The sequence below is a fragment of the Ziziphus jujuba genome, chromosome 1 (genome assembly GCF_031755915.1).
Source record: "Ziziphus jujuba cultivar Dongzao chromosome 1, ASM3175591v1".
NCBI classification, from domain to species: domain Eukaryota; kingdom Viridiplantae; phylum Streptophyta; class Magnoliopsida; order Rosales; family Rhamnaceae; genus Ziziphus; species Ziziphus jujuba.
In genome coordinates, this window is record NC_083379.1 from 13,571,698 (window position 1) to 13,597,103 (window position 25,406).

The 25,406-nt window shown below is 32.1% G+C and overlaps 3 protein-coding genes across 4 annotated transcripts; 2 read left to right on the forward strand and 1 right to left on the reverse strand.

Annotated features, from left to right (window-relative positions):
* Positions 1 to 3,471: 3,471 nt before the first annotated feature.
* On the forward strand, positions 3,472 to 10,912 carry LOC107433835 (pentatricopeptide repeat-containing protein At1g30610, chloroplastic). 2 transcript variants are annotated; one of them, XM_025067229.3, is made up of 10 exons: positions 3,472 to 3,787; positions 3,878 to 4,831; positions 5,452 to 5,643; positions 7,451 to 7,532; positions 7,711 to 7,902; positions 8,519 to 8,632; positions 9,050 to 9,140; positions 9,227 to 9,384; positions 9,796 to 10,227; positions 10,478 to 10,912. In XM_025067229.3, exons 2-10 carry the CDS (start codon positions 3,927 to 3,929, stop codon positions 10,880 to 10,882), a joined length of 2,571 nt encoding a protein of 856 aa, XP_024922997.3. In that variant the 5' UTR covers positions 3,472 to 3,787; positions 3,878 to 3,926; the 3' UTR covers positions 10,883 to 10,912. The 2 variants fall into 2 exon arrangements, with proteins under 2 accessions (XP_024922997.3, XP_048331068.2); XM_048475111.2 differs by having other exon boundaries at positions 3,472 to 4,831.
* A 1,114-nt stretch (positions 10,913 to 12,026) lies between these two features.
* On the forward strand, positions 12,027 to 16,569 carry LOC107408992 (protein CHUP1, chloroplastic). Its single transcript, XM_016016428.4, has 7 exons — positions 12,027 to 13,158; positions 13,268 to 14,218; positions 14,530 to 14,661; positions 15,426 to 15,607; positions 15,723 to 15,834; positions 16,112 to 16,255; positions 16,425 to 16,569. Exons 1-7 carry the CDS (start codon positions 12,364 to 12,366, stop codon positions 16,503 to 16,505), a joined length of 2,397 nt encoding a protein of 798 aa, XP_015871914.2. The 5' UTR covers positions 12,027 to 12,363; the 3' UTR covers positions 16,506 to 16,569.
* A 6,080-nt stretch (positions 16,570 to 22,649) lies between these two features.
* Positions 22,650 to 24,018, reverse strand: LOC107433858 (protein LIGHT-DEPENDENT SHORT HYPOCOTYLS 4). Its single transcript, XM_016045228.4, has one exon. It carries the CDS (start codon positions 23,672 to 23,674, stop codon positions 22,895 to 22,897), a length of 780 nt encoding a protein of 259 aa, XP_015900714.1. The 5' UTR covers positions 23,675 to 24,018; the 3' UTR covers positions 22,650 to 22,894.
* Between the last annotated feature and the right edge of the window lie 1,388 nt (positions 24,019 to 25,406).

A 25,406-nucleotide genomic window follows, 5' to 3' on the forward strand; every position in this document is an offset into this window, starting at 1 on the left:
CTTGACACCTGGAAAAAAGGTTGGCAAAACGTACGGAGGAGTGCCGTTTTTGAACCAAAATGAATAGGAAAAAATGACCAAAAAACTGCTTCTTTTCGCATTTATAGTATAGACAAAGGATATGGATAATTATAGGTTTAACCCTTTAGTTTAAATAAAAGGATAAATTGTTATGTAAATCTTAAAAGATCCCCTTCTATGTTGCACATTTTACAAAATTAGCATTCACCCTATGGAATATACAAGGAGAAGTGTAAAATGTAATAGATGATTTCGATAATCATATATAAAAGTTAATTGTTATGATCAAATATTCTACAAATAGAGTTTTAAATATAAATGTATGTATATTTTAAAAATTATAAATATAATTTATAAATCTTTTGACATGATATATTTGGAGTATGATTATTATATATTCTTATTTTTTTAATTTATAGATAACCATTAATCTCATATAAAAAGTCACAATGTACACAAAGATTATTTTTTCAAAAAATATATATTTCGAAATTCGTACAATAATATATACAAATAAGATTATCATTTAATATTTTTAAAACAAATAAATATGAAGCATACTCTAAGTTTTAAAGCACAATATTGATGAGTTTCTTTATCTTTTTACAAGATTCTTGGTACTGTATAACTCACTGCACAATCAACTTTGCACTTACCATATAACTCATTTTTTATGAAGTTCAACCACATTTAAAATATTAGCAAATAATTTCAAAATAAAATTGTATTAGAAAACTTTCATTCATAATATCTATAGCATTAATACCTATGTTAGTATTTTTTTTTTCCTCTATAATTTTCATTTCTTCTTCTTCTTCTTCCTTCTTTTTTATTTTTTATTTTATTTTATTTTATTTTTACCTATTCTTTTTAGCTTGTTCCCTTCTTCGTATTTTTTAGTTTTTTTCCATTATTTTTCCAAACTATTTTTCTTTTTTGGCTTCTCTCCCTATTTAGAAAAGTGAGAGACTCCAAATAAAACACGGTTTTAAATTTAAATTTAAATTTTTTTAAATTCAATCTTTTTCTTTTATATTTTGATTCTTGAAATTTATATTTTAAAATTTGATTTAAATGAGATAATTGCATTCCTCTAAATCTTTTTCATTATCTAAACTGTTTTTTCTTTTAATCTTATAATATTTCCTTTTATATAATTTTAAAATATTCTTATAAAAAACAATTATATTAATTATATTATATAATTTATTATTTTTATTTACAATTATTTGTACCATGTACATAGAATATCTTACTGTGTCATCATTAATCATGTATATCTATGATTAGTAAAAATCATGGATTGACATATTTTTTTAAAAAATCTTTAATTCTCTTTTATATTAAATATTAGATATAAAATTATTTACTATTTGCTATTGAATATTTATATATAATTATCAATTTTTCAATTTCAATTTTAAATTTAATAATTATCATTTTAATTTTAGTTTATTCATTTTCTATATTCAAGAATATAATAACATAATTATAATAATTAATCAAAGGGTAAAATAATTATTTGATAATATTATCATTCTTGTTAGGGAAATAAAACCAGCACATGATAGTAATCAATATCGAGATTGAATCAAAATTATAAAAGTGAACCTGATCATAATTACAAATTCAAATTGATGGTCATAAGTTTTATATAATTTTATTACATTTTACAATTGATTATTACTATTTACAATTATTTGTACTATATATAAAATATCTTAGTTTGTAGATATTAGTGTCCGTTTGGCTTTTTTTTTTGGCTAAAAAACTCTATTTGATGGCTAAAATTTTTTTTTTATCTAAAAATGAGGATGTTTAGCAAGAATCAATAAGTACTTATTGACAAAAAATTAGCTTTTTAAGCTATTTTAGAAAAATCCAATCTTTTTTAAAAAAACTGTTTTTTTTTTTTTTCAAACTTACATAGAAGATTCAATAAGCATTTAATGTAACTTTTTAATTTATAATCAAATACGTATTAGTTTTTTAATAAAAGTTATTTTTCAAAAAAAAAATTTATTATACAAAACTTTACAAGCAAAAGCTCTACTTTTATCAGTTATACAAAATCGATATTTAATCAAACTTGTATATAAATATGTATATCCATGAGTAATAAAATCATGCCTTTAATTGGTGGCACACTAGATATTCCAAGGTTTTGTTGAATGACATTCAAGAAAAATGTATTCTAAATTTTTTTATAGAATTTGGAAAATTCTCTCTCTTAGACGAAATGATAAAGAAATAACTGGAAACATATTTACCAAAACCTCACTGCGGAATCTACCAAAAAAAGATCCAATATTATCTCTTTCATTATTCTAAATTGTTATTCTATTTTAAATAGGAACGTACTTGTTATTTTTAACTCTTAAATTCAAGAATTCTTGTAGAATTTTCCTGAAAATCTTCATTTTTCTTTTATATTAAATATTACATATTAGATAATTTAATATTAAGCATTAAATATTAAAATTATAAATAATTATCAATTTTTTTAATTTAAACTTAAATTTAACTTTAATATATTATTAATAAGTATCATTCTAGATAGTATTTAATATATACTATTAAAATTATAGATAGTTATCAAATTTCAATTTAAATTTATTTGTTCAATTTTCAATAATATTATCTACTACTAATTATCTATTTTGAAACTTGACACATTTTTGAAAAAATTATAGATAATATTTGATATATTAAATGATTATACAAATAATTATCAATTTTTCAATTTAAATTTCTTTGTTCTATTTTTAATAATTAATGTTATCTAGTGTTACATAATAAATATTGAGACTACACATATTTTTAAAAAATATATATATATAATATTTAATTTAAATAATTCACTGTCGATTGTCACTTGTCAAAAATATCAAACAATATATTAATAAACTTTTGGATGGAAAATAATTTACAATTGATTGCCATTTGCAAACTATCCTACTTTAATATATTCATAATAATACTATTATTATAGATTTTAAATTTTTACAAAATTTGTTAACTAAATAATATTTATTAAAATATTACTAATTGACATATTCATATAATTTAAATATAAAAAATTAAAATATTAAATGAATAAATAAATTTAAAAAAATATATTAATTAAATATTATTATATTATTTAATAAATATTTTCATAACTATAATAATATTATTGATTAAGATGTACCTAATTATTTCTAAATATGTCAATTTATCCCCTAACAATATGCAATATAAAATGACATTTACAAAAACGCAACAAAATACCCAACAGGGAAGATGACAATGAAATACGAGCATTAAATAAAATAAAATAAAATTGCATAAATCTTTGAAACTAAAACTACAAGGCAGGATATATTTTAATCAAACTTGAGGGGTTCAAAGGTAATTTGGTTAAAAAAAAAAAAAAAAAAAGGAAGAAAAATCTTTGAATTATCACACATGCAAAAGCACTCCAAGCCTCGCTGAGGCCTTCCTTGGATCAATTTGGCTCTCGTTTGCTCTCAGCTTGCCATTTCTTGGAGTACCCAAATCCTTTTTCCTCAGCCTGCGGACCACCCTTTTCCAAACACCTCTTAGAAAGGTCTCTCACATGAGGTCTCAACACCCAGCCAAACCATCACCCCTACTGGAATTTTCCCTGTTGAGTTCAGTGCGGTAGAGTGAATAAAACGGTGTCGTAGTTCAAGCGGCGAATTGAGTCCTACAGAATCAAGGAAAGCACATTGCGGGGCTTTATTAGACTTGCCTAACAGAACAGGTCATTGTCTTGCTTCTTCTCTAAGCTAGAAATGTCTGTTTTTTGTTATTAACTATATGTTTTTTTCACTCTGTAACTCATGGTTTCTAGGAGAGTTTTACAAGATGGTTTTTGTGATATTTTTTTGGTAAATTGAAAAATGGTGGTGATGATTATGTCAAATGGGCAAATGGGTATCTCTAATTTTCAGAGACCTGGGATTTTGGATTCGGGTTTTAAACCGAATTCATTTTCTTTGTCTGCGTTTTCAATTCATTGGAGACCTACATTCGGTGTTGATTTGAACTGTAAGAATAGAGTATTGAAGCGTGGAACGATTAGTAAAGTTCTGTCGAAGGGAGGAGGAGGGTCTGATGGGGTTCTTGAAAAGGAATTTGAATTTAAGCCGTCATTCGATGAGTATTTGAAGGTTATGGAATCTGTTAGAACTGTTAAAGACAGGAATCAAGGAATTGGTTCAAAGGAACAAAAGTCTATGAAAGGTTTGAAGGATAAAGTTGAAGGTAATGCAGAAAATACCAATGAGTTAGTCGGAAATATTGATGTTTTCATGAATGGGAAGGAAAGACAAATGGAAGTAATTTCGAAACTGAAAGAAGGATTTAGAAGCAAGGAAAGAACGGTCAAGAAGCAGGAAGGTGGAGTTACAAGTGGTAAAAGATCGTCGAGATATCAGAGCAGTGGGGAGCAAGCGGAGTTGGAGGATTTCAGTTCAAGTAAGAGTACTGGGAATGCAGAAAAGAGCACCAGATTAAGGGATCCCTTGCAAACTAAATACTATGATATGGCCGTACAAGGTGACAAAAAGCATGGAGGCCTTAAGAGGAACTGGCTACAAGAAGAGAAAATAACTGATAAAGTTGTTGCACCAAAAAATGGAAAATTAACAAGGAGAAATGAGGCTTTCCTCAAAAGAGTTGATGATAAGAGTTCGACGGTGGAAAGAGAAGCCTTCAGGAATTTTGATGAATATAATAATATCATGGACCAACCACGTGTTTCACAAATGGCAATGGAGGAGAGAATCCAGCAGTTAGCAAAATTGTAAGTCTTCCACTCATCTTTTTTCCCGACTGCCTACCTTGTATATTGGTAGAATTGTTCCTTTGCTAGCTGATTAGTCACTTTAGTCTCTTCAACTTGATTTCGAAAAGTTCTCTTCAGCCTCATTTCAGAATCTGTAATTTATTTATTTTTTTGAATTAACTTCCAATATTGTGAAACTCACTGTAGCTGACATTCTCTTAAATATAATTACTTATCCTGAGGGAAAATTTTTTAATTAATTGGATTAGAGTTGTATCTTTGTCTCAACTCATAAAAAAAACTTTGCTCCAGAAATGTAACAATGGGTTTATGGATTAAATTTTGTGGTCTTTTATATAAATTTGAAGCAGTCATGAAGATTGCCATTTTAGATAATTTTGTGATTTAATTGGCATTTTTCTTGACTCTAGTTAGATCTACATGGGCTACTGTTCTTAAGTTAATTATTGTTGTCACCTTAGTTGGTGAGTTTGCTTGTCTTGTCCTAGATCTGTCTTCATTTTTGTGTGATTTATGTAACTTGATATCTCGTGTGTAGTATTAATTTATTATTGAGAGTGGTCATGATGTAATTATCTTGTGGTCTCTCTTCAAGTTAAAGTAATTTATTTTATCAGGTTGAATGGTGCAGATATTGATATGCCTGAGTGGATGTTTTCAAAGATGATGCGAAGTGCAAAAATCAGATTCACAGATCATTCTATACTGAGAGTTATTCAGTTATTAGGAAAACTAGGGAACTGGAGGAGGGTTTTACAAGTCATTGAGTGGCTTCAAATGCGTGAACGCTTCAAATCGCATAAACTGAGGTATTTATTTTATTACTTTTGTGTCTTGGTTTGCTAGAAAACTTTAGATGACTTTTTGAATTTATACTATTGACTAGTGGAAATGTTGAAGATCTCAGTTTCTATGAAACGGGTAACAAGTTGCATGGAGCTTCAGGTCCCTTTTAACATTGAGATTAGCTTTATAGATTTCTATCATTTAATGGGCTAAACTTTATAAATCCAAACCTAACTTGAGTCAATTGGAGTATAGATTTTATTTTATTTTATTATTATTATATTTTTTGTTTTAGAAACACTATTCTTGAATGCAGCTCATAAAATAGGGTTATCTTAACTTTTCAAATTTATATTTTTCCTTTTTCTTCTTCTTATTTGGCAAGTAGTGGTAACTGCCAAAATGTTTTTGCAACATGCTTATGTAAATGATCAGTGTAGATGCAAGAAATGTAGGTGTCGGAAGAGTTTTGAGCAGGCAATCAAAAAATGTTGTTGACTGAAACATATGAGGCAACAATTGGAAAATGTCAAATCAAAGCATGCTGGTTTGCTTTTTTTTGCAGCTGGAGTTGACAGGGGCAGTCTGGCATAGGTGCGATTTTAATAAGCTATAAACAGTTGACGGTAGAGGTCCCTTGGTTTTAAATGAAGAGTCAGAAGTTTTTCTTCATTTTCTAATTTTGTTTTTGAATTTATGTGTAACAAAAAGGTCCACTCAAAAAATTTCAAGGGGGTGATTTAGACTTGCCACATACAAGCAAACATAGATGTATAAAATAAATCTGAATAGAGTAGTTGTGTTAAGGCATCTCAAAGATTGACACTTGAACTCCATTAGAAAATGGTCTACCTTCTCTAGACCTCTATGATTCCTTTCAAGCCATAAGGACCAGAGTATGCATAATGGAATTGCCTTCCAAATGGCTTTCTTGGGGTTTTCTCTGCAATGCTCCATGACTGTTCAAAAGTAGAGAATAAAACAATACTGTCATCAACTAGCACAATCCGTACAGGTACTAGTATATCCCCAAAGCTCTTATCTGCTGGAGCAATTGCCCAACAGGTAATGAAGTAGAAGATGGAATGGAACACATTTTCATCTCACCTCTTAAGCATCTAATAACCACCACCCTCCCTCTAATTGCCTATTGTTAGTGCGAACTAAAACTCCATGGAATAAGGTTCTATTTTCTACCCAATAATGCTACATAGGATGACTTCACTCTGGAACTCTTCAAACAAACAATCTTCACTAACAACATTCTCATTCAATCTCCTAATCTTGCCTTGTACAAAACTAATAGGACATAATTGTATCTGTGCTTTCTGGCAGTGGCTTAAAGCTTCTTATAAAATCTAGAATTCAAGATGAAGCTACATTGTTTACGTCCAAATGACCATAAACCAAGTCACCTTTTAGCATCTTTATTCGCTTACTAACAGCTTAAGCTTTTGGGCTTGATTGTAATACAGTAAATTTATGCAGTGTTAGCTTTCTTTTTCGTTTATATTGTTTTAGTTTGTTTTGTTATGTTTTTGTTCCTTTGAGGATTCCTTGTACTGTCAAATGTGTTTATCGAATGTTCAATTATGGATAACGTTTTGTTTTGTTTTGTTTTCGAGAATTATGGCAACTTGTAAGTTCTTGAAATACTGTACTTCGAATGATTGGTTGGTTTTTAGGTGTTAGAAAGCATTTGGTGCCTGTTACTTCTCTCTATTTGATTTTCTCGAATTTCTGTTCTCTGAAATATTATATAGCCTCTTGATTGATTTGAGAAGATCATTTCTATATCGTTTCTTGAATTTTGTTCTCTTTATGTTTTAGATTCATATATACAACTGCACTTAATGTTCTTGGAAAGGCAAAGAGACCTGTGGAGGCCCTCAATGTATTTCATGCCATGCAGGTAACTCACATTGGTTATTATTATTTTGTACTACACATGCTCTTTGCTCTTGAGATACGCTTATTTTAATTTTCAAAAAAAAAAAAAAAAAAAAAAGTAAAAACAAAAAGCTATGCTTCTTCTAAGGATGAATGAAGTTTGACCTTAGGCCATAATTCTCTGTTTCCCTTTTCACCAGCAACAAATGTCCTCGTATCCTGACTTAGTAGCTTATCACTCTATTGCTATCACTCTTGGACAAGCGGGGCATATGAAGGAACTTTTTGATGTGATTGATACTATGCAATCACCTCCCAAGAAGAAGTTCAAGAAAGGAGCACTTGAGAAGTGGGACCCTCGCTTGGAACCAGATATTGTTGTTTACAATGCGGTGCGTAGTACTTTACGAACTCATATTAATGATTGTTAAATTTCAACATTTCAACGTGAATTTGAATTCATTGAAAGGTTTGTAAAACCATTGTGGAATTATGTCTTTTCTGTTTGGATATTCATATTGTCTAACACTTGTAACTTTAATCATATTGCTGTTCGCATTGCAAGTCAAGTAGTTAGGTTGTATGCTTTATATTTGTTTACGTAGATTCTCTTATTCTGTCCATCGTGATAAGGTTATTAGGCAGTTACTCTTTTTACATAAATTAATGGGATCATATATGTATTCGAAGATTTTGACAATTAAGAAAATGTTGGGGATTCACTTCTTCTCAACTTTGTTAGATTTACTAATCAATATTAATTATACCTGCACTTACCTCTGAATGGTAATATGTAAAAGCTGGATTTGTTTTTTTCTTCTTTATTTTAGAAGATATTTTTGGTGCGTCATATAAAGGGTTCTTAATCTGCTGATTCATTTAATTCTTTCAAAATCCCCGATATAATGGGTGAAACTCTGTCAATCTTATGTAAATACCAATCATAGATTATCTTATATGTTATATTTTTGTATGTATATTTACTTAGTGTAATGTTTGTTTGTGAAGGTCCTAAATGCTTGTGTTCAGCGGAAACAATGGGAAGGGGCATTTTGGGTGATGCAGCAATTAAAGCAAAAAGGCATTCACCCTTCCACGACAACATATGGACTAGTTATGGAGGTAATTTTTCCTCTATTTTATTGAAAACTTGTGGTTGACTTCTCATATAATTTTATTGTAGTATACATCTCAAAATAGTGGTTAACTAATTTACCCAAAAAATTAGATATGGACCATTTTGCATTGTAGTTCCAGGGACTTCATTTTTGCTCTGTTCACATTTTGGTCATGATGATTGAAGTAAATTTTAGGCAGTGCAAATTGTAGCCTGATATATTTTTGTTTGGCGGAGGTATTGTGACATCACTAATTTATAGTAGTTTTAACTTTTAAGCAACATTCAGTTGCAAATCCCAAGTTTAGAACGTTCACATAGCTGTTTTTCTCTTTTGAATTTGACGGTATTGCCAACTGCTGACGCAAGTTATAAAAAGTATAAACAAATAATATCCCTGAAACATTTTAGTGCTGGAGCAGGTGATGTTTGCATGCGGCAAGTACAACTTGGTTCATGAATTTTTCAGAAAAGTACAGAAATCTTCCATACCAAATGCTTTGACATATAGAGGTATAATTCTGGACTACAATTTAGCGTACTGTTTAGTGTATTACCAAACAGAATTTTAGTATAACAAGGGCTTATTGAATGTACAGTTCTTGTGAATACCCTTTGGAAAGAAGGTAAAGTAGATCAGGCTGTATCGGCTGTTGAGAACATGGAAGGACGAGGAGTAGTAGGTTCTGCCGCTCTATATTATGACTTAGCTCGGTGCCTTTGCGGTGCTGGAAGGTGTCAAGAAGCATTAAAGCAGGTAGTTTCTGTGCTTATTCTGTTACAGTTATGTTGTTGTCATGTAGCGATGTTTTTATGTGCATTCAGCATGGCATTTTGGCATATACTTGTTGAGTTTTTCTAAGAAAAGCTTGAAAGCTTAGCTCAATAAAGAGTTCATTCGTTGATAAGTAATTATCAAATCGTATGTCTACCTGGAAATACCAAAATATCCTTAGTATGTTGATGTTCCCCCCCCTTCTCTCTCCCTGCCATGTTGAAAATATGTTTTATGTGCAACAAATTGACTAAAGCTAAAAGATTATATTAGAATGGTTACAGCAATCACAATGTCTGAACTACAACTTTGCCACAATGAAAACAGAGTTTTCTCATTTTTACTGGTATATTAAAGTTAGATTACATCTATTGCCATTCATTCTTTTTACAGATCAAGAAGATCTGCAAGGTTGCAAATAAACCTCTAGTGGTAACATATACTGGTTTAGTTCAAGCTTGTCTGGACTCTGGGAATATTCAAGATGCGGAATATATATTCAACCAAATGAAGGACTTCTGTTCCCCAAATCTTGTTACTTGTAACATAATGCTGAAAGCTTATCTTGAACACGGGATGTTCAAAGAAGCAAAAGAGCTGTTCCTGGAGATGTTAGAAGATGGTAATCATATCAGCAGTAAATCTGATTATAAGGTTCGGGTGATACCAGATATCTACACATTCAATACTTTGTTAGATGCGTGCACTGCAGAGAAGAGGTGGGATGACTTTGAGTATGTTTTCAAAAGGATGCTGCATCATGGGTTTCACTTCAATGCTAAACGACATCTTCGGATGATATTGGATGCTTCCAGAGCTGGAAAGGTATGTCTTTTTTTGTTTCTCTTTAATGTTTTTCATGTTATATGCCTGCATGGTGTTGCATTTGCATGGATATTGTGATGACCTGCATTTCATTGAATATGAACTGCAATATACAACATAAAATATATGAACTGCAAATTACTGAACATGTTATTTTTCTGTCTATGTGCCAATGCTCTCTCTCTCTCTCTCTCTCTCCATATAAATTTTCTAATATTTTTAACTGTTTGGAATCATGCATGGTTTTCAGGGTGAGCTGCTGGACATGGCTTGGATCCATTTGACGGAGGCTGCTCGGGTTCCACCACCACCTCTCATCAAAGAAAGGTTTTGCTTGAAGCTGGAGAAAGGTGACGTTGTTGCTGCCATTTCCTGTATTTCCTATCATAATCTGGGCAACTTGCAGGAGTTCTCGCAGAAGGCTTGGTTGAAACTGTTGAAGGAAGATTCCAAAAGGTTCTCCAAGGATAGTCTTATTCGGTTAATTCATGAGATTAGCATTCTTATATCGGGAAGAGACTGCCCGAATCCCGTTTTGGATAATGTTTTAGCATCTTGTAAAGAAGTCTGTAGGACTGGTGTAATAGTCGCCGACATTAAGCCAACAGAAACTTTTTCCAGAACCCAAATTGATTCTGATTTGAAGTTTCAGTAAATTGTTATGATAATGTTTACCTAGTAGAAATTCTACTGCTCAATGGTTATATATATATATATATATATTTTTTGGTGAATAATAAAAAGTTACCTCATGGTAGTTTCATGAGTAAAAGATTATAGTTTTGCGCCATGCGATATAGGATCATCCGAGATAGTAACGGAGCTTGTCAAACCTTGAATGTTAACTCTCGGACTCATAGATGTAAAGGCTGAGAGATTTCATTCATCTAAGTTAGCATCCTTGGTATATATGTTGTATATGTATATATAACATATATATATATATATATATAAAGGTTACAATGCGATATGTTCTTATATAGATCTGCATCAAAACTGATGTTTTTTTTAAAAAAATATTAACCTTAAAAAAAGCATTTTAAAAAACATTGATTTTGATGTGAATTTGCATATAGATCGATTACATTGTAGCTTCTTCCTCTATATATATATATATATATATATATCTATATGTTATTTTATCAAGATCATGATCTAGCATACTTTGGTGCAATTACATTTTCTCCTTATGAATTGTATATCTCTTAGCATTTTCCGCTCCAACCATCCAAAATATGTTACTTTTTGAACCATTATTTTTTTTTTCTCAGTCAAGTCTAATCATGTAATTTTTTTTTATCATAAATATGTCAAAATTAGCCGTATACATTATTCGTATATTTTAGCATGTTAGTAAACAAAATTCTTGAAAAAGAATCGAATTTTATGCACATATAAGTTTAAAAAAAATACGAAAAAAAGGATCAAATTTTTCATTATTAGTCCAAACTCTAAAGTTCACGTTTATAGAAAGAAAAGAGAAAAGGAAAACACATAATGAAAAGTAAAAACTTTTTTGTTCTAAAGCATGATAATTATTTCCAATTTAGTGGTAATTTGGTACCAAACTCTCGACTATTTTTTTTTTTTCCTTTTCGTTTTCTTTTTGTCTTTAAGTGATTATTAGAGCAATTAATTAGTACAATTTTCCAAAATTTTCCATCTTTAATAAAAAATTCCAAAACCTGTTTTAGTGTGGGACCCACCGGGCACGAAATACGACCGTTGTATACCCAACGGGTGTCCTCTCTAAGCAGCATTCAAATTTCAAAAATTCAAAAAAGAACATAGATAGCAAAATAAGCAATAAAGAAAAAGCTGCCACTTTCCTCACTCTCTGAGTCTTGGAATCGGAGCTTTTTCATTACACATTTTTTTACTCCTTTTTTCCAATTTCAATTCAACCTCACTCACTCAATGAATATCTTCCATCTCCCACTTCAAATCTTCGAAACCCTTTCACTGCTCTCTCTCTCTCTTCCACTATCTTCTTCTTCTTCTTCTTAGTCTCTATCCTCTGAATTTTCAGTGTTGTTACATGAAATGTCTCTGTTAATCTTAGCTTTCGATTCGATTTAAGACCACCCATGATCTGTTTCGGTGCTTTTTGAGAAAAAAAAAACTTACATTTCAAAAATGAGAGAAGACAACCCATTATCAGAAACCAGAGTAGTTAAAGCATCCAAATTCAGCGACCAAAATCAAATACCGAAACCCCATCATCAGAACTCCAAAGGAAACAGCAATTCTTCGAAATTCAGGTCTGCTTCTTCATGGGGTTCTCAGATTGTGAAAGGACTCGCCGGAGACAAGAAAACGAAGCTCCAGGCGACTACGGCGACGGTGACTGTCAAGAAACAGCCGCTTATGGGTTCGGACATGGCGAACCAGAAGAACCCATTTGTACCTTCCCATTCGAGAGTGAAGAGATCGCTTATCGGAGACTTGTCGTGCTCCGCGAATGCCAGTCAAGTTCATCCCCAATCGTTACAGACCCACCATCAGAGACAATCATCCCGGGACTTGTTCATGGAGCTAGACCAGATGAGAAGCTTACTCCAAGAATCCAAGGAAAGGGAGTTCAAGCTCCAAGCAGAGTTGGCTGAATATAAGAGAAGCCCCAGAGTTCTTGATCTGGAGAGAGAACTTGAGATGAAGAAGAGTGAAATCGTTGGCCTTTTGAGGAAAGTCGAACTCCTTGAAGAAGAGAAATCGAGCATCTCTGAACAAAAAAGCGAGGAGATAATGCCTAAAAGAGACGAAGAAGAACACGAAGTGATTTCAATGGCACCGTCGTCAAAGAGTAGTCTGGAAATGGAGGTTGTTGAACTGAGGCGCCTGAACAAGGAGCTACAGCTTCAGAAGAGAAATCTTGCTTGCAGGCTTTCTTCCGTTGAAGCCCAGTTGGCTTCTTTACCAAAAGCTTCAGAGGTTTGTAGTTCCAACTTCCAAATTCATTTAATTAGATTAATTTGCTAGAATTTATATATTTATATTTCAAAAGTTGATTTTAGTTGAATATTTTATATTTATATATCAGAATGACATTGTTGCAAAGATCAAAGCTGAGGCATCAATGCTAAGACACACAAATGAAGATTTGTGTAAACAAGTTGAAGGTTTACAGATGAGCAGATTGAATGAGGTTGAGGAGCTTGCGTATCTGAGGTGGGTGAATTCATGCTTAAGAAACGAGCTGCGCAATTCGTGCTCCAACAATATGAATTTTGAAAAACCATCAAGCCCACCTTCTATTGAAAAGTGTGGTGGTGAATCTGTTGAGTCTTTGTCTTGTGGAAGCAACGAGTACTTGGACTATAGTAGTGCAAAGAGATTAAATCTGATAAAGAAGTTGAAGAAATGGCCTCTGACTGATGATGATTTGACAAACATGGAGTGCCCAGATGGTGAATTGGATAAACAATGGGTTGATAGAGAGGAAGTAAGGAGTCCAAGAAGAAGACACTCCATAAGTGGATCAAAATGCTGTCCAGAAGAGTTGGTTCCAAGTAAGAGAAGGCAGTCTGATGGCTTTATATGTGCAGTAGAAATGGACAAGGAAGCAGCAGAGCCGCTTTCTTCTCAAAAATATGACTTGGGAATGGTTCAAAGATCCCACTTCTTTGGAAACTGCCATGAAACTAGCAAATTTTCTGCTTCTATGGATGTTGAGAAAAGGGCCTTAAGGATTCCAAATCCACCTCCAAGGCCTTCCTGCTCAGTTTTTAATGGAACCAAAGATGAAAACTCAACCAAATGTCCCCCACCACCGCCTCCACCTCCTCCTCCACCTCCACCAAAGTTTGCACTGAGGAGTACCACAGGAACTGTACAGAGAGCACCACAAGTAGTGGAATTTTATCATTCTCTTATGAAGAGAGATTCTAGGAAGGATTCTTCAAATGGAGGAGTCTGTGATGCACCGGATGTTGCAAATGTTCGTAGCAGCATGATTGGAGAAATTGAGAACCGATCGTCCCATTTGCTTGCAGTAAGTGCTGCTTTGTCTGTTCTACAATTTGTTTTTTTCAGGCTTTAGAACTCTGTGGGTGCAGTGATGGGATGGGGAAATAAAGAAAGTAGTCTTCTTATTATGTTGCGTTGGAGTAACTATATATTATATGAAAAGCCTAAAGTTATTTTTGCTTGTTTTGTTTTGTTTTGCTATGATTTTGCTTTTGTTGTTTCTCCTCTTATCTTTTAGCTGCAAATGAAGTCAGTTAATGTTTCAAATCAATCTTAGGATCCCTCTTAAACTGGTTTAAGAAATTAATTTCTAAACAATATTGATTTCTTTTGTAGATAAAGGCAGATGTTGAGACTCAAGGAGAATTTGTAAATTCGTTGATACGCGAGGTTAATAATGCAGTTTATCAGAACATTGAAGATGTTGTGGCATTTGTCAAGTGGCTTGACGATGAACTTTGCTTTCTTGTAAGTTTGATCCTCTCCATACCACCATAATCATTTTGATTTCCTAAGACTTTGTTTGCCAAATAACTTGAAGAACTTAGTTTCATTAACAATGGTAGATCTTTTCCAAGCACAGTGTACCAAACACATAGGCCAAAAAAAATAATTGTCACTGGTCAAAGAACAAATATGGCAGGGCTAATTACTTTGTGCAATATTTGCATATGGTTGAACTTTGCTTTCTTGCCAGTTTGATCCCTTTCCATACCTCCATAGTCATTTTATTTTCCTTAGACTTTGTTTGCCAAATAACTTGAACTTTGGTTTGATTAAAATTGGTAGATCTTTACCAAGCATTCAGTACACCAAATACATAGATGAAACAAAATGGTTGTCACTAATTAAAGAACAAATACAGCAGGACTAATTACTTTGTGCAAGATTTTCATATAGTTTCGTGCCTTTCTTCGTAAGTTAATTACCTGTATTACTGTTCTTCACTAGGAGGATTTATTTATTTTTCCCTTATAATAGAAGAAAAATGCTAAAAGCTATCTGTCTCAAGTTGTGAAAATCCACTGTCCTGCGTGCAAAGCCCCTGTTGTTGGGGAGTATCCCATTGTCCTTGATAGCACAATAAGAATTGGGTTGGATGGCAGGGTTTATAATATAATTCTTTTCTGTGGACTTGGAAGATTCTTCTTAGCCATAATTTTGAATGATTATGAAACAACTAATTTGCTCATTGTGTATTCTTCTTATTATGCTTGTGTCCTTATAAAAAGGTGGATGAAAGGGCAGTTTTAAAGCACTTCAATTGGCCTGAAAAGAAAGCTGATACATTGCGAGAAGCAGCATTTGGGTATAGAGATCTCAAAAGATTGGAGTCTGAAGTATCTTCATACAAGGATGATCTCTGTCTGCCTTGTGATCTTGCCCTAAAGAAAATGGTGGCTTTGTCTGAGAAGTAAGGACCTGAAATATTGTCCCAAACGTTTGCTTTTTTATCCAACCAATACTTTTCTTGTAATTCATTATGTTCAAGTGGCAAATGCTTAAGAGTTTTTCTATACCATTTGCAGGATGGAACGTACGGTCTATAACCTTCACCGGACAAGAGACTTTTTGATGCGTAACTGCAAGGAATTCCAGATACCCACAGACTGGATGCTTGACAATGGAATAATAAGCAAGGTTTAGTTCATTGAGGCTTTATTTTTATAAATTTAGTCCTACTTCCGCATAAATTTATTTAATAAAACATGAAAGCTCTTCAAGGCCAGGGAACGGTTCTTAGAACTTTGACACCAAGAAATTCTAGAGCTAATTATTTATGTTTCATTTGGCACCTCTTATTTGACTCTGTCCCTTGAAAATTCTTAAATTCAGATGCCCATTATTTTTATTCTTTTTGCCTTTTCTAAGATCCTTGGCTTAAAAATTTGATTTAAGAAATTTTTATATCTTGCAGATAAAGTTTGGCTCGGTCAAATTAGCGAAAATGTACATGAAGAGGGTGGCTATGGAACTTCATTCCAAGGCAGCACACGAAAAAGATCCCGCAATGGACTACATGTTACTTCAGGGAGTGAGATTTGCTTTCAGAATCCACCAGGTTTGCATTGCAAAAAGCAATTGTATTTTTTCTTATTTCATCGAACATATAGTAAAAGTTGAAGCTAATAATTTAACTGTTTGGAAAATTCTACCGAACTTAGTAGAGGTTGTTTTCCTTTAGTATATTTTGTATAAGAATTTTAAGGATGTTTCTTGCCTTGATGCAGTTTGCCGGGGGATTTGATGCAGAAACAATGCATGCATTTGAGGAACTACGCAATCTTGCCCATCTTCTTAACAAGAAGTAGAGGCAATCATATCCATCATGGCTTACTCTCTTAGTAACCATTTTACTCTAAAAAAAAAAAGAAATGTATACATTTCATAGCGTGGAGGAGCCTAGTGTGTTTTGTTATGTTGATGTCTTCATATTGTGGATGTGCGCAAAAAGGAAAAAAGAAACAAATGAAAACGAGAGTGTTTTGTGTGGGGAAGGTGATGTTAAAAGATTTTGGATTGAGTTTATATTATACTCAGTTGTTTAATGTGAAAAAACCAAAAAACAAAAGAAAAAGAAATGTAAAGTATGGTTGCTAATTAACAACTCTCATTGATAAGAATCAGTAACTTCAAGAATTCAGCCACAAAAAGATCAGGAGAAAAAATGACTCCGAGTTGGAATGGTTCAGCAAAGCATAGTTTGCTAGCAAATCTTGAGAGAAGTCCTATTTGGATGTAGGCCAGACCATTTATTGGGTTTTTTTGAATCCCTACATTTGTATTTTTGGTATAACGTCATAGATCTTTGGCTGATCTTATATCTTTTAGGTAGAGTTCTCTTGTAGAGACAAGCCACCTCCTTAGGTTGTTAAAGTTAGAACAAAGACCCATATTTCATGGATCTAATCTCCTTATCTTTAATACTAGAATTATCCTTACCAAAAAAAATACATACTGGAATTATTTATTTTTTGGTCTTATCAAAGTACCTAATTTACCAAAAAGATTTGGAGTACTTATTTATGTATTTATTTTTGTTCAGTTTTTGTCGACACGGTCGATTGGACATGTTCCTTCACATCCATCACATATTTACGAAGTACACAAAAAGTTATGTCAATGTTACAGTAGCGCATCCATTTTTCTCTACAGGCTTTTTTACACACACAAGTTGCATGAATTTATATTCACTAAAACACAGAAAAACAAGTAATATGAATTTATTATATATGTGAAAACGGTACCATCTGTTTCCATAAATACATATAGCCTACGTAGACTAATTACTGTATTAGTTTTACTGTTTTTTTTTTTCTTTTTTTTTCTTTTTGCTAAGAATTTATTTTTAATATTTTTATATTCATAAAAGTAAATTTCATTTATATTTCTTCAATTTTGACATAATTACATTTAAAATTTTTAATTGTAAAAATTAATTGGAAATAACTATTAAATGAGTTCTGAGATAAATTTTTCATAAATTTGGATTTAACTGTAATTAAGATAAAATTCAAAGTGTTTAAATAAAATTTTTCATATTCATAATCATTATACATATTTGTTTCTAAGATACGGCAAACACAAAACCGACACAAATTAAATACAAGACACTATGCTTAGAACAACACACGTTGAGCATCTTTATTGAATTTCCTCAGATCCATCTAGCTTCAGCTAAAAATGCTAACCAAATCAATTTTTTTAGAATTCTGAACTTACTTATTTTAGAATTCTGAACTTACTCATATACTTAGTCTTCAGATTTAAAACAAGTTGTAATTTGTTTTATTTGAATTCAATTAGTTTTTTGACAAACAATTGTTAATGATTCAAGGTATTAAAACACAATTTTTTTTGACAATAAAAGGTCTAAATTGCTACAAAACAAAATTAAAAAACCTAATGTGCAACAAATTGTATATTAATATTGATTAAATATGACAGAAATATTAATCACTAATAGTTAAAAATTTAATTGGACTAAAATATAATAAATTAAAATTTAAGTGTTAAAATTGAAACATTTCAAATTTGAAGATTGAAAATACAACTTTTCTAAAATATAAGATAATAAAGTGTAATTAACCTTTTAATTATATTACTTCCAAATAAATTCTTAGGTGGAAAGTGCTAAACATGACATAAGCTCATTACAAGCATGATATGATCCAAATACAAACAAATAATGGTTGAAAACAAACCTTTTTTTTTTTTTTTTTAAAAAAAAAAGGGGTTTAAGTGGAACATAAGAGGCTTAATCAGGTGGGTTTAAAATCAAAAGCTTAAATTGTAATATTTTAAAGTTAAAAGATACAGAAATGTAATTAATCTAAAAAAAATAAAGTAATAGCACTCTTAATTAATTATTTTATAGTTATACTTTGGCTTTGAACTTCTTCTTTTTGATGGCATTTTAGCCCTTAATTTTAGTTTTTGAACTATTTTTTATTTACATTTTAGCAATTTTGAGGAGTGCAAATGCGGTGCAATTGATATAACATACAAGGTTTTATAGGATTATCTAATTTTGTAATTTGGTTATCTTCTTATTGTAGTAAACTTACTGCATGCTTAAAAATGCTAAAAATTATATTAAAAAATAATTTAAAAGCCAACACTGCATTAATAACTGAAGTAAAGGAGCAAAATGCCCCAAAAAAAAAAAAAAAAATCCTGATCACAAACTTGCAAAAGCCGACTATTAAAATGGCATGGGTGCTAAAAAAATAAAGTTATAGCACTCTTAATTAATTATTTTATAGTTATTTACAGCACTCTTAATTAATTATTTTATAGTTATACGTTGGCTTTGAACTTCTTTTTTTAATGGCATTTTAGCCTTTAATTTTAGTTCTTAAACTATTTTTTATTTATGGTTCAGCAATTTTGAGGAGTGCAAATGCGGTGCACTTGATATAACATACAAGGTTTTATAGGATTATCTAATTTTGTAATTTTATTATCGTCTTATTGTAGCAAACTCACTCCACGCTTAAAAATGCTAAAAATTAGATTACAAAATAATTTAAAAGCCAACAGTGCATTAATAACTGAAGTACAGGAGCAAAATGCCAAAAAAAAAAAAAAAATCCTGGTCACCAACTTGCAAAATCCAACTATTAAAAGGGCATGGGTGCTAAAAACTTTTAAATAATAATAATAATATGAGGGATATGCCAATCTTTTAATCTCTCAGATGACCTAGATGTATTAAAGTCCAATGTTAACTTTGTAATAATATAAGACACATTCGCTTACAAATAGGAGTCATCTAGCAGTGATTGCGAGAGATGATAAAGGAAAGGTGCTCCTATCCATGCCTACAAATCGGAAGCAACTATTCCAGAAGTTGAATTAGAAGCTATTCTAAAAGCTTTACAGTTGGCCAAGCATTTTATGTCGAGTAATGTGCAGGTGGAATTAGATGCTCTATCAGCTATCAATGCGTTAAAGAAGAATGACACCAGCACTTTGCACTGGGCTGCAGAGCTTGTTGGTAAAGAAATTTTGGATAATTTTTTTAATTTTAGTGACTTTTGGACCCCTAGATGTATGAATAATTTAGCCCACTTAACTTGTCAATGGTGGCAAATCAAGAGATATATAGGCCTATAGATCCAAATTGATTGGCGCTATTTTTTTTATTTTGATTGACTCTAAAGAGTATACCGTATGAAGCCTCCCGACTCTAGGCTGTGTTGTATTGGCTTGTTTCTTTTGGTTTCTATGAATCCCATCCTTTTAGGAAAAAAAAAAAAAACCACCATGTAGTGGGTGGTTTTTGGAATTTCCAAAATCTTCTGTTCTTTCCGAACAAAAACAAAAAAAGCCTCCGTTTGGTGGACTTTCTTTTGGCTGTGCTGCAAACTTTTATATGCATGATGAGAGCGTGGTGGAATGCAATTTGTGCAGGAAAAAGAAATTAAAGAGATATGGAATGGAATAATATAGTGGTAAAAAAATACACCACTAGAGTCATGATTAAAGTTGGAGAATGAATTGTAGGGAGGGAGAAAATGTGGCTTAACAAAAGCATATTTATAACTTTAAACCTCTCTCAACCACTACTACTTGACCACGATTAGAAAGTGAGGTTTTGGTCTCCCTAAAGAAAATATGTGGACGAAGAAAAATGTCTCACTATAAGTGACAGCCCTTATATCTTATCCCTTAAACGATCAACAACAACAAGGAAAGAGTATCTCATGATTAAATTATATTATATATATAAAAGATAGGGGAAAAAATAAAAGTTATTGTAATACACTATTTGATAGTCTCCTAGTCTACGGTAGGGTTAGCTATTTGATTATGATTAAAGGTTAAGGTTGGCTCTATAAGAAGTCTATGGTAATTCACTTTTTGATACTTGATAGTCTAAATGTTTCATCATGGTATTATTTTGAAAAGGTTAACTTAATAGCTAGAGTACTACCCTTTATATGAGACTTGATTTTACAATAAATGCTATAATATCGAGATCTTTTCTATAGGGTCAATTATTAGATTATTTTAATGATATCTAATCATGATAAATATTATATTTTTAAATTTAAATTATGTCTTTAAATGTTTGTTACAAAAAAATTTTTAATCATATTATTACTAATAATATGGTGTTTTAAAATTTTGGTCAAAGCTAATAAATATAAGAGTTAATACACTATCCACACCCTACTTATAAAGTTTGATGCCATTTCAATCGGATTCGTATGCTTTGAAACAAATTATTGATACCTTATATTGTTAGTCACTTTCCGTTACAATACAAATCCATTACATTAAAATTGGCAGCAGACGGAACCAAATTTGCATATACACCTGGCTGCAAGAAAAACCTAATTTTAATTGCCATCATTTCATCCAAAATTGTCACAAGTTGAATAATTACTAATATTTGTGCAAAAGGCACTACTTTAGGTATTGCTTAGTATATTATCACGGGTTCATTGTACTTAATACTTTTAACTTTAAAATTATGCAATTTAAATTCCTAATTTTTTAATATGACGCAAATTAATTTCCAATTCGGCCAAATAAATTGGAAACAGTTTTAATCATAAAGTTATTTTCTTTTCCTTGATCAACACTATTATTTTTCCACATAAACTCTATCAAAAGTTTTTGGACAATTTTGTTATTAATTTGTTTGACTAAATTGAAAATTTTTAAAAGTTAAGGACATAAATCACAAAATTTTATAAATCAAATATACCAAAGTACAACTAACCATATATTGAATGATATATTTATTAACAAAAAATATATATATATATTCTGAGGTGGGCTAAGATTTTCCTTTATGCAGTTATACCCCCGAAATTTGAAAAATGACAACTTAAAATTAGTTGACAAAATAGAAGAAAGTATTAGGCTATACGCTAAGTCTTTGATCGTCTGGTAATCTAGCTAATCATATTCACAATGAGAAGCTCAGGAAAATGTTCAAAAAGGTTGATCACCAAAAAGACAATGGAAGGAAGACGAGTTTTCAGCTAATTAATTAGTTACCAAATTTATTTCATGTAAATAGATGTTTTTGACTAGGTTTGACATAGTTATAATACTAAAAAATACCTACATCATGGTCTAACGCAACTGAATATCTAACTTTTCCTCATTTGAAACAGACTAATGTACAACAACTTCTATTTTTATAAAGGTTTTTTTTTTTTTTTAACGATAGAATCCACAATGCATGCATATTATGAAGATGTGGATTGGAAATATTTCTCCCTATCCTTCTCCAAAAACAAAAACAAAAAGAAAAAACCTACATCATATTATTTATTAATGTTTGGATTAATTATGTAAACCAACCTCCAATATGAGTATTATTAGAACATGGAGGTTGGTTTATAAATTTAGATGTTGGACTCTTTTTCCTTTTTTTTTTCCCCCTCTTCTTCGTCTTCTTTTTTGGAAACTGTTTATTTGTTTATCATTTTACATATATGTTAAATCCGTTCTTAAAATTGATAAGTAAAACAGATTCAATAATTTGTGTTACATAAATTATGTGTCAAATGAAATTAAACTTATAGAGACACACAAAATATGACACCAATCCTTTTTGAATATGACAAATCAGGCCATGAGAGGAAACCAAACCCAAAGCTCAAGTACTCAGAGAAAAACTAAGCACCTTTTTTAAGGTCTATGTTGGATTTATCTACTATTTGAAACATATAATGGGTTCAAAACACTAAACAGTTTCATATGCGAAAATCGATGTAAAGTTTATCCCAGCAAAAAAAGCAAGAAAAACCAAGAAATTAAACTGACCCTTTACACCTTACTAATATTGCTAATAGCTAAAAGATATAAACCCTAGAATCTTGATGCCTAAATCAGTATATATTATATATTAAAACAAACTTTTGACAAAGGAAAAGAGTTAATTAAGGAAGAAATGCAACATTTAATTGCCTCAAAACATCATCAACAAGAGGAAACATAAAAAGCGGTTCATAAACATATACATACAACCAAAAGTCCAATTCCTTTTTTTTTTTTCCTGAAAAACCCAAAAGTGCAATACAATTGTAGAGCTACACAGACTGCTCAAACATACACCATTATAAACACACACACACACACACACACACACAAAAAGAAAAAAAAGAAACCCTAACAACAATATTACACCAAATTGAGCTTGCCCAAAATATATAAAAGAACATTGCTTAGCCAAGGCCTAGTTTAGTACCGGTAGAGGAATATTCATAGAGCCCCTACCAGTTGATGATGATGAAGGAGCCCTTCCAAGCAAACTACCATTGGTTTCAGAAGCAACAACACCTCCAATACCTCCATAATCTGATCTCAAACTTGATGACGACGATGATGATGATGAAGACGGTAACTGCTGCTGCTGCTGCTGCTGTTGTGTAGTCGGCTTCTTCCTCTTCTTCTTCTCATAAGCTATTCCCCTTGCTTTGGCCTGCGAATCCCTTACTTCCCTCAGGTACAGCCTCACGGCGCGTGCACCAAACGGGTTCGTCTCCGGCTGCCCTCCGTTCTCCTCAAAAGCTGCCCGAAGCCGGCCGATTAGCGCGTCAAGGCTGCCCCAAGCCTGCCGGAGAGGGCAAGGGCAAGGCGCCGGGGGATGCGGGTGGCCGTAGAAGGGACACGTGTCGGTGTGAACTTTTGTCTTCCCGAACTGGTCAAGGTACCGGAGGAATTCCAGCACGTGAGCTCCGCTGCACCGGGATAGCGCCAACGGCGGGCGATGGTTCTTGAGGTACTGTCCGAAAGTATTCCAGTCTCGCCTTTTCTGAGACTCGTAGCGGCTAAGCTGCTGCGGTGCTGCTGCAGCTGCAGCCGCCGCCGCGGCCACCGCAGACGGAATTGGTGAGATACATAATTTGCCGCTGTTGTTGTTGTAAGCTTGGTGATATTGGTTGTCGGAACTGGATCCGGTGGAGCTACAGTTCCCGGCTGCTACGGCTGCAGCTGCTGCAATGACTGCTGACATGGGTGGTTGGTTGGTTGTTGTTGGTAAAATTTTTAATGATTTTGATAAGGTAATTAACTATATATAGCTAGTACCTACTTCGCTTCTCCGATCGAGTGCTAATTAAAACACTGGGTTCTAATAATAATAAGTTGAAAGTTTCATAATTTGTTGTTTGATATAAGGTGCAAAGAGAGAGAGAGAGAGAGAGAGATAGAGAAAGAGGAGAAATGGAGAAAATGGAGGAGGGAGTTATAAGGGGATCGATGAAGAGGATGAGTGAACGAAGGAAGGAGACAAAGGAGGGACCCATGCAAAGAAATCCCACGTCGGGAGAGTGATGACAGTTTGAATATCACTTCACAACGTCATGTCTTGTATACTTTTCTTCTTTTTTTCCCCTGCTTTCTCTCTCTCTCTCTCTCTCTCTCTCTCTCTCTCTACACTTTCTCTTTCTTTATTTTGTTTGTTTGTTTCTTTCTTAGCTTTTGCTTTTGCTTGTGGGGATTGGAGAAGTTGAAGTCATAATTCGTAGTCCTGAAAGACATGAACAGTGGACTAGCTGCTAATAGCTACTTGACCATATGGGGCAATGAAGTTAATAATTAGGAATTGAGGTGACTGGTTTGGAAAACCTCTTGGTGACCTAATTCCGGTGCTGCAAAAGCCAAAAAAAAAAATAAAATAAAAGAAACTTTACGAAGTCACTGCCTTAATTATGCGCTACTACCTCCTATTCCCACTACTTCTACGTTCAATGTATGGCCCAATGTTATTTTCCCATGAATTCACGCTACCCCCACATATCACATGCTTTTCACCAATAATCTCAACAATTTGTCCACTAATTCAACAATATTGCCAGCCCATCAACTTTTATTTACTGATCATTTTCATTTTTATTGCTGATTTTCTTTTCTTTATTTATTTATTTTTTTAATAACAATTAGTTTTGTAAGGACAATTTAGTGGTTAATCTAGTGGCTAAAAGAAATAGTCTAATTGCAAAATAATTATTTTTTCAAATGACAATTCAGTGTTCAAAGCACCTCTAACATGAAAATTAGTATAATAGGTGCAATCTTTAAAATACATTGAGTATGACAATGTGCAAGTATTAGACATTTGATTAAGTGGTAGAGTGATCAAGGGCTACGAAGACGAGTATACAAGAATCATTAGATCTAACTCTAGGCATAAATTAGATTGCATGATGAGTCATCAGCGTTGGGCATATTAAATCAAATGGTAAAGGAATAGATGGTTAAGATTAGAGAACAAGAAGTTCCAAACAAATTAAGCCAAATATATAGCCAAGATCTCATCAAATTCAAATCTTTCTACCTCCGAGATCTTTTTCCGTTATGAGGGGGAAAAAAAAAAAGAAAAAAAAAAGAAGAAGAAAAAGACATGTAAACATTTAGGACTACGTTAATGCAAGAAGAGAAGAAATATTTATTGATAAAATCAAAAGCAAATACACCAAGAATTAATGTTTAGATCATTAAAACTAAAAAGAAAGCACCTTATTTTTCTTTTATATTTTACCAAGGCTGATCAACCCAGGATTTGGGGTGAGTTATCACATATCATTTGGATTGCTCCTTTATATTTATATAAGATATAAGATGAAGATCTTTTGTTTTTATTTTTCTGTCTATATTACTGATCCAATTAATAATTTCATTTCTAACCAATCAATAATTATGATAAAAGTATTTCTTTGTTGATGTTATCAAATGATTATATTATA

What these genes read in the sequence shown, in the direction of transcription:
- LOC107433835 (XM_048475111.2), top strand. Translation starts at nt 3,927, where the DNA reads ATGGTGGTGATGATTATGTCAAATGGGCAAATGGGTATCTCTAATTTT. An exon ending in ATATTGTTGTTTACAATGCG is followed by an intron (nt 7,903 to 8,518) that starts GTGCGTAGTACT and finishes TTGTTTGTGAAG; the next exon opens with GTCCTAAATGCTTGTGTTCA. An exon ending in ATGCTTCCAGAGCTGGAAAG is followed by an intron (nt 10,228 to 10,477) that starts GTATGTCTTTTT and finishes CATGGTTTTCAG; the next exon opens with GGTGAGCTGCTGGACATGGC.
- LOC107408992 (XM_016016428.4), top strand. Translation starts at nt 12,364, where the DNA reads ATGAGAGAAGACAACCCATTATCAGAAACCAGAGTAGTTAAAGCATCC. An exon ending in ACGATGAACTTTGCTTTCTT is followed by an intron (nt 14,662 to 15,425) that starts GTAAGTTTGATC and finishes CCTTATAAAAAG; the next exon opens with GTGGATGAAAGGGCAGTTTT. An exon ending in TTGCTTTCAGAATCCACCAG is followed by an intron (nt 16,256 to 16,424) that starts GTTTGCATTGCA and finishes GCCTTGATGCAG; the next exon opens with TTTGCCGGGGGATTTGATGC.
- LOC107433858 (XM_016045228.4), bottom strand. Translation starts at nt 23,674, where the DNA reads ATGTCAGCAGTCATTGCAGCAGCTGCAGCCGTAGCAGCCGGGAACTGT.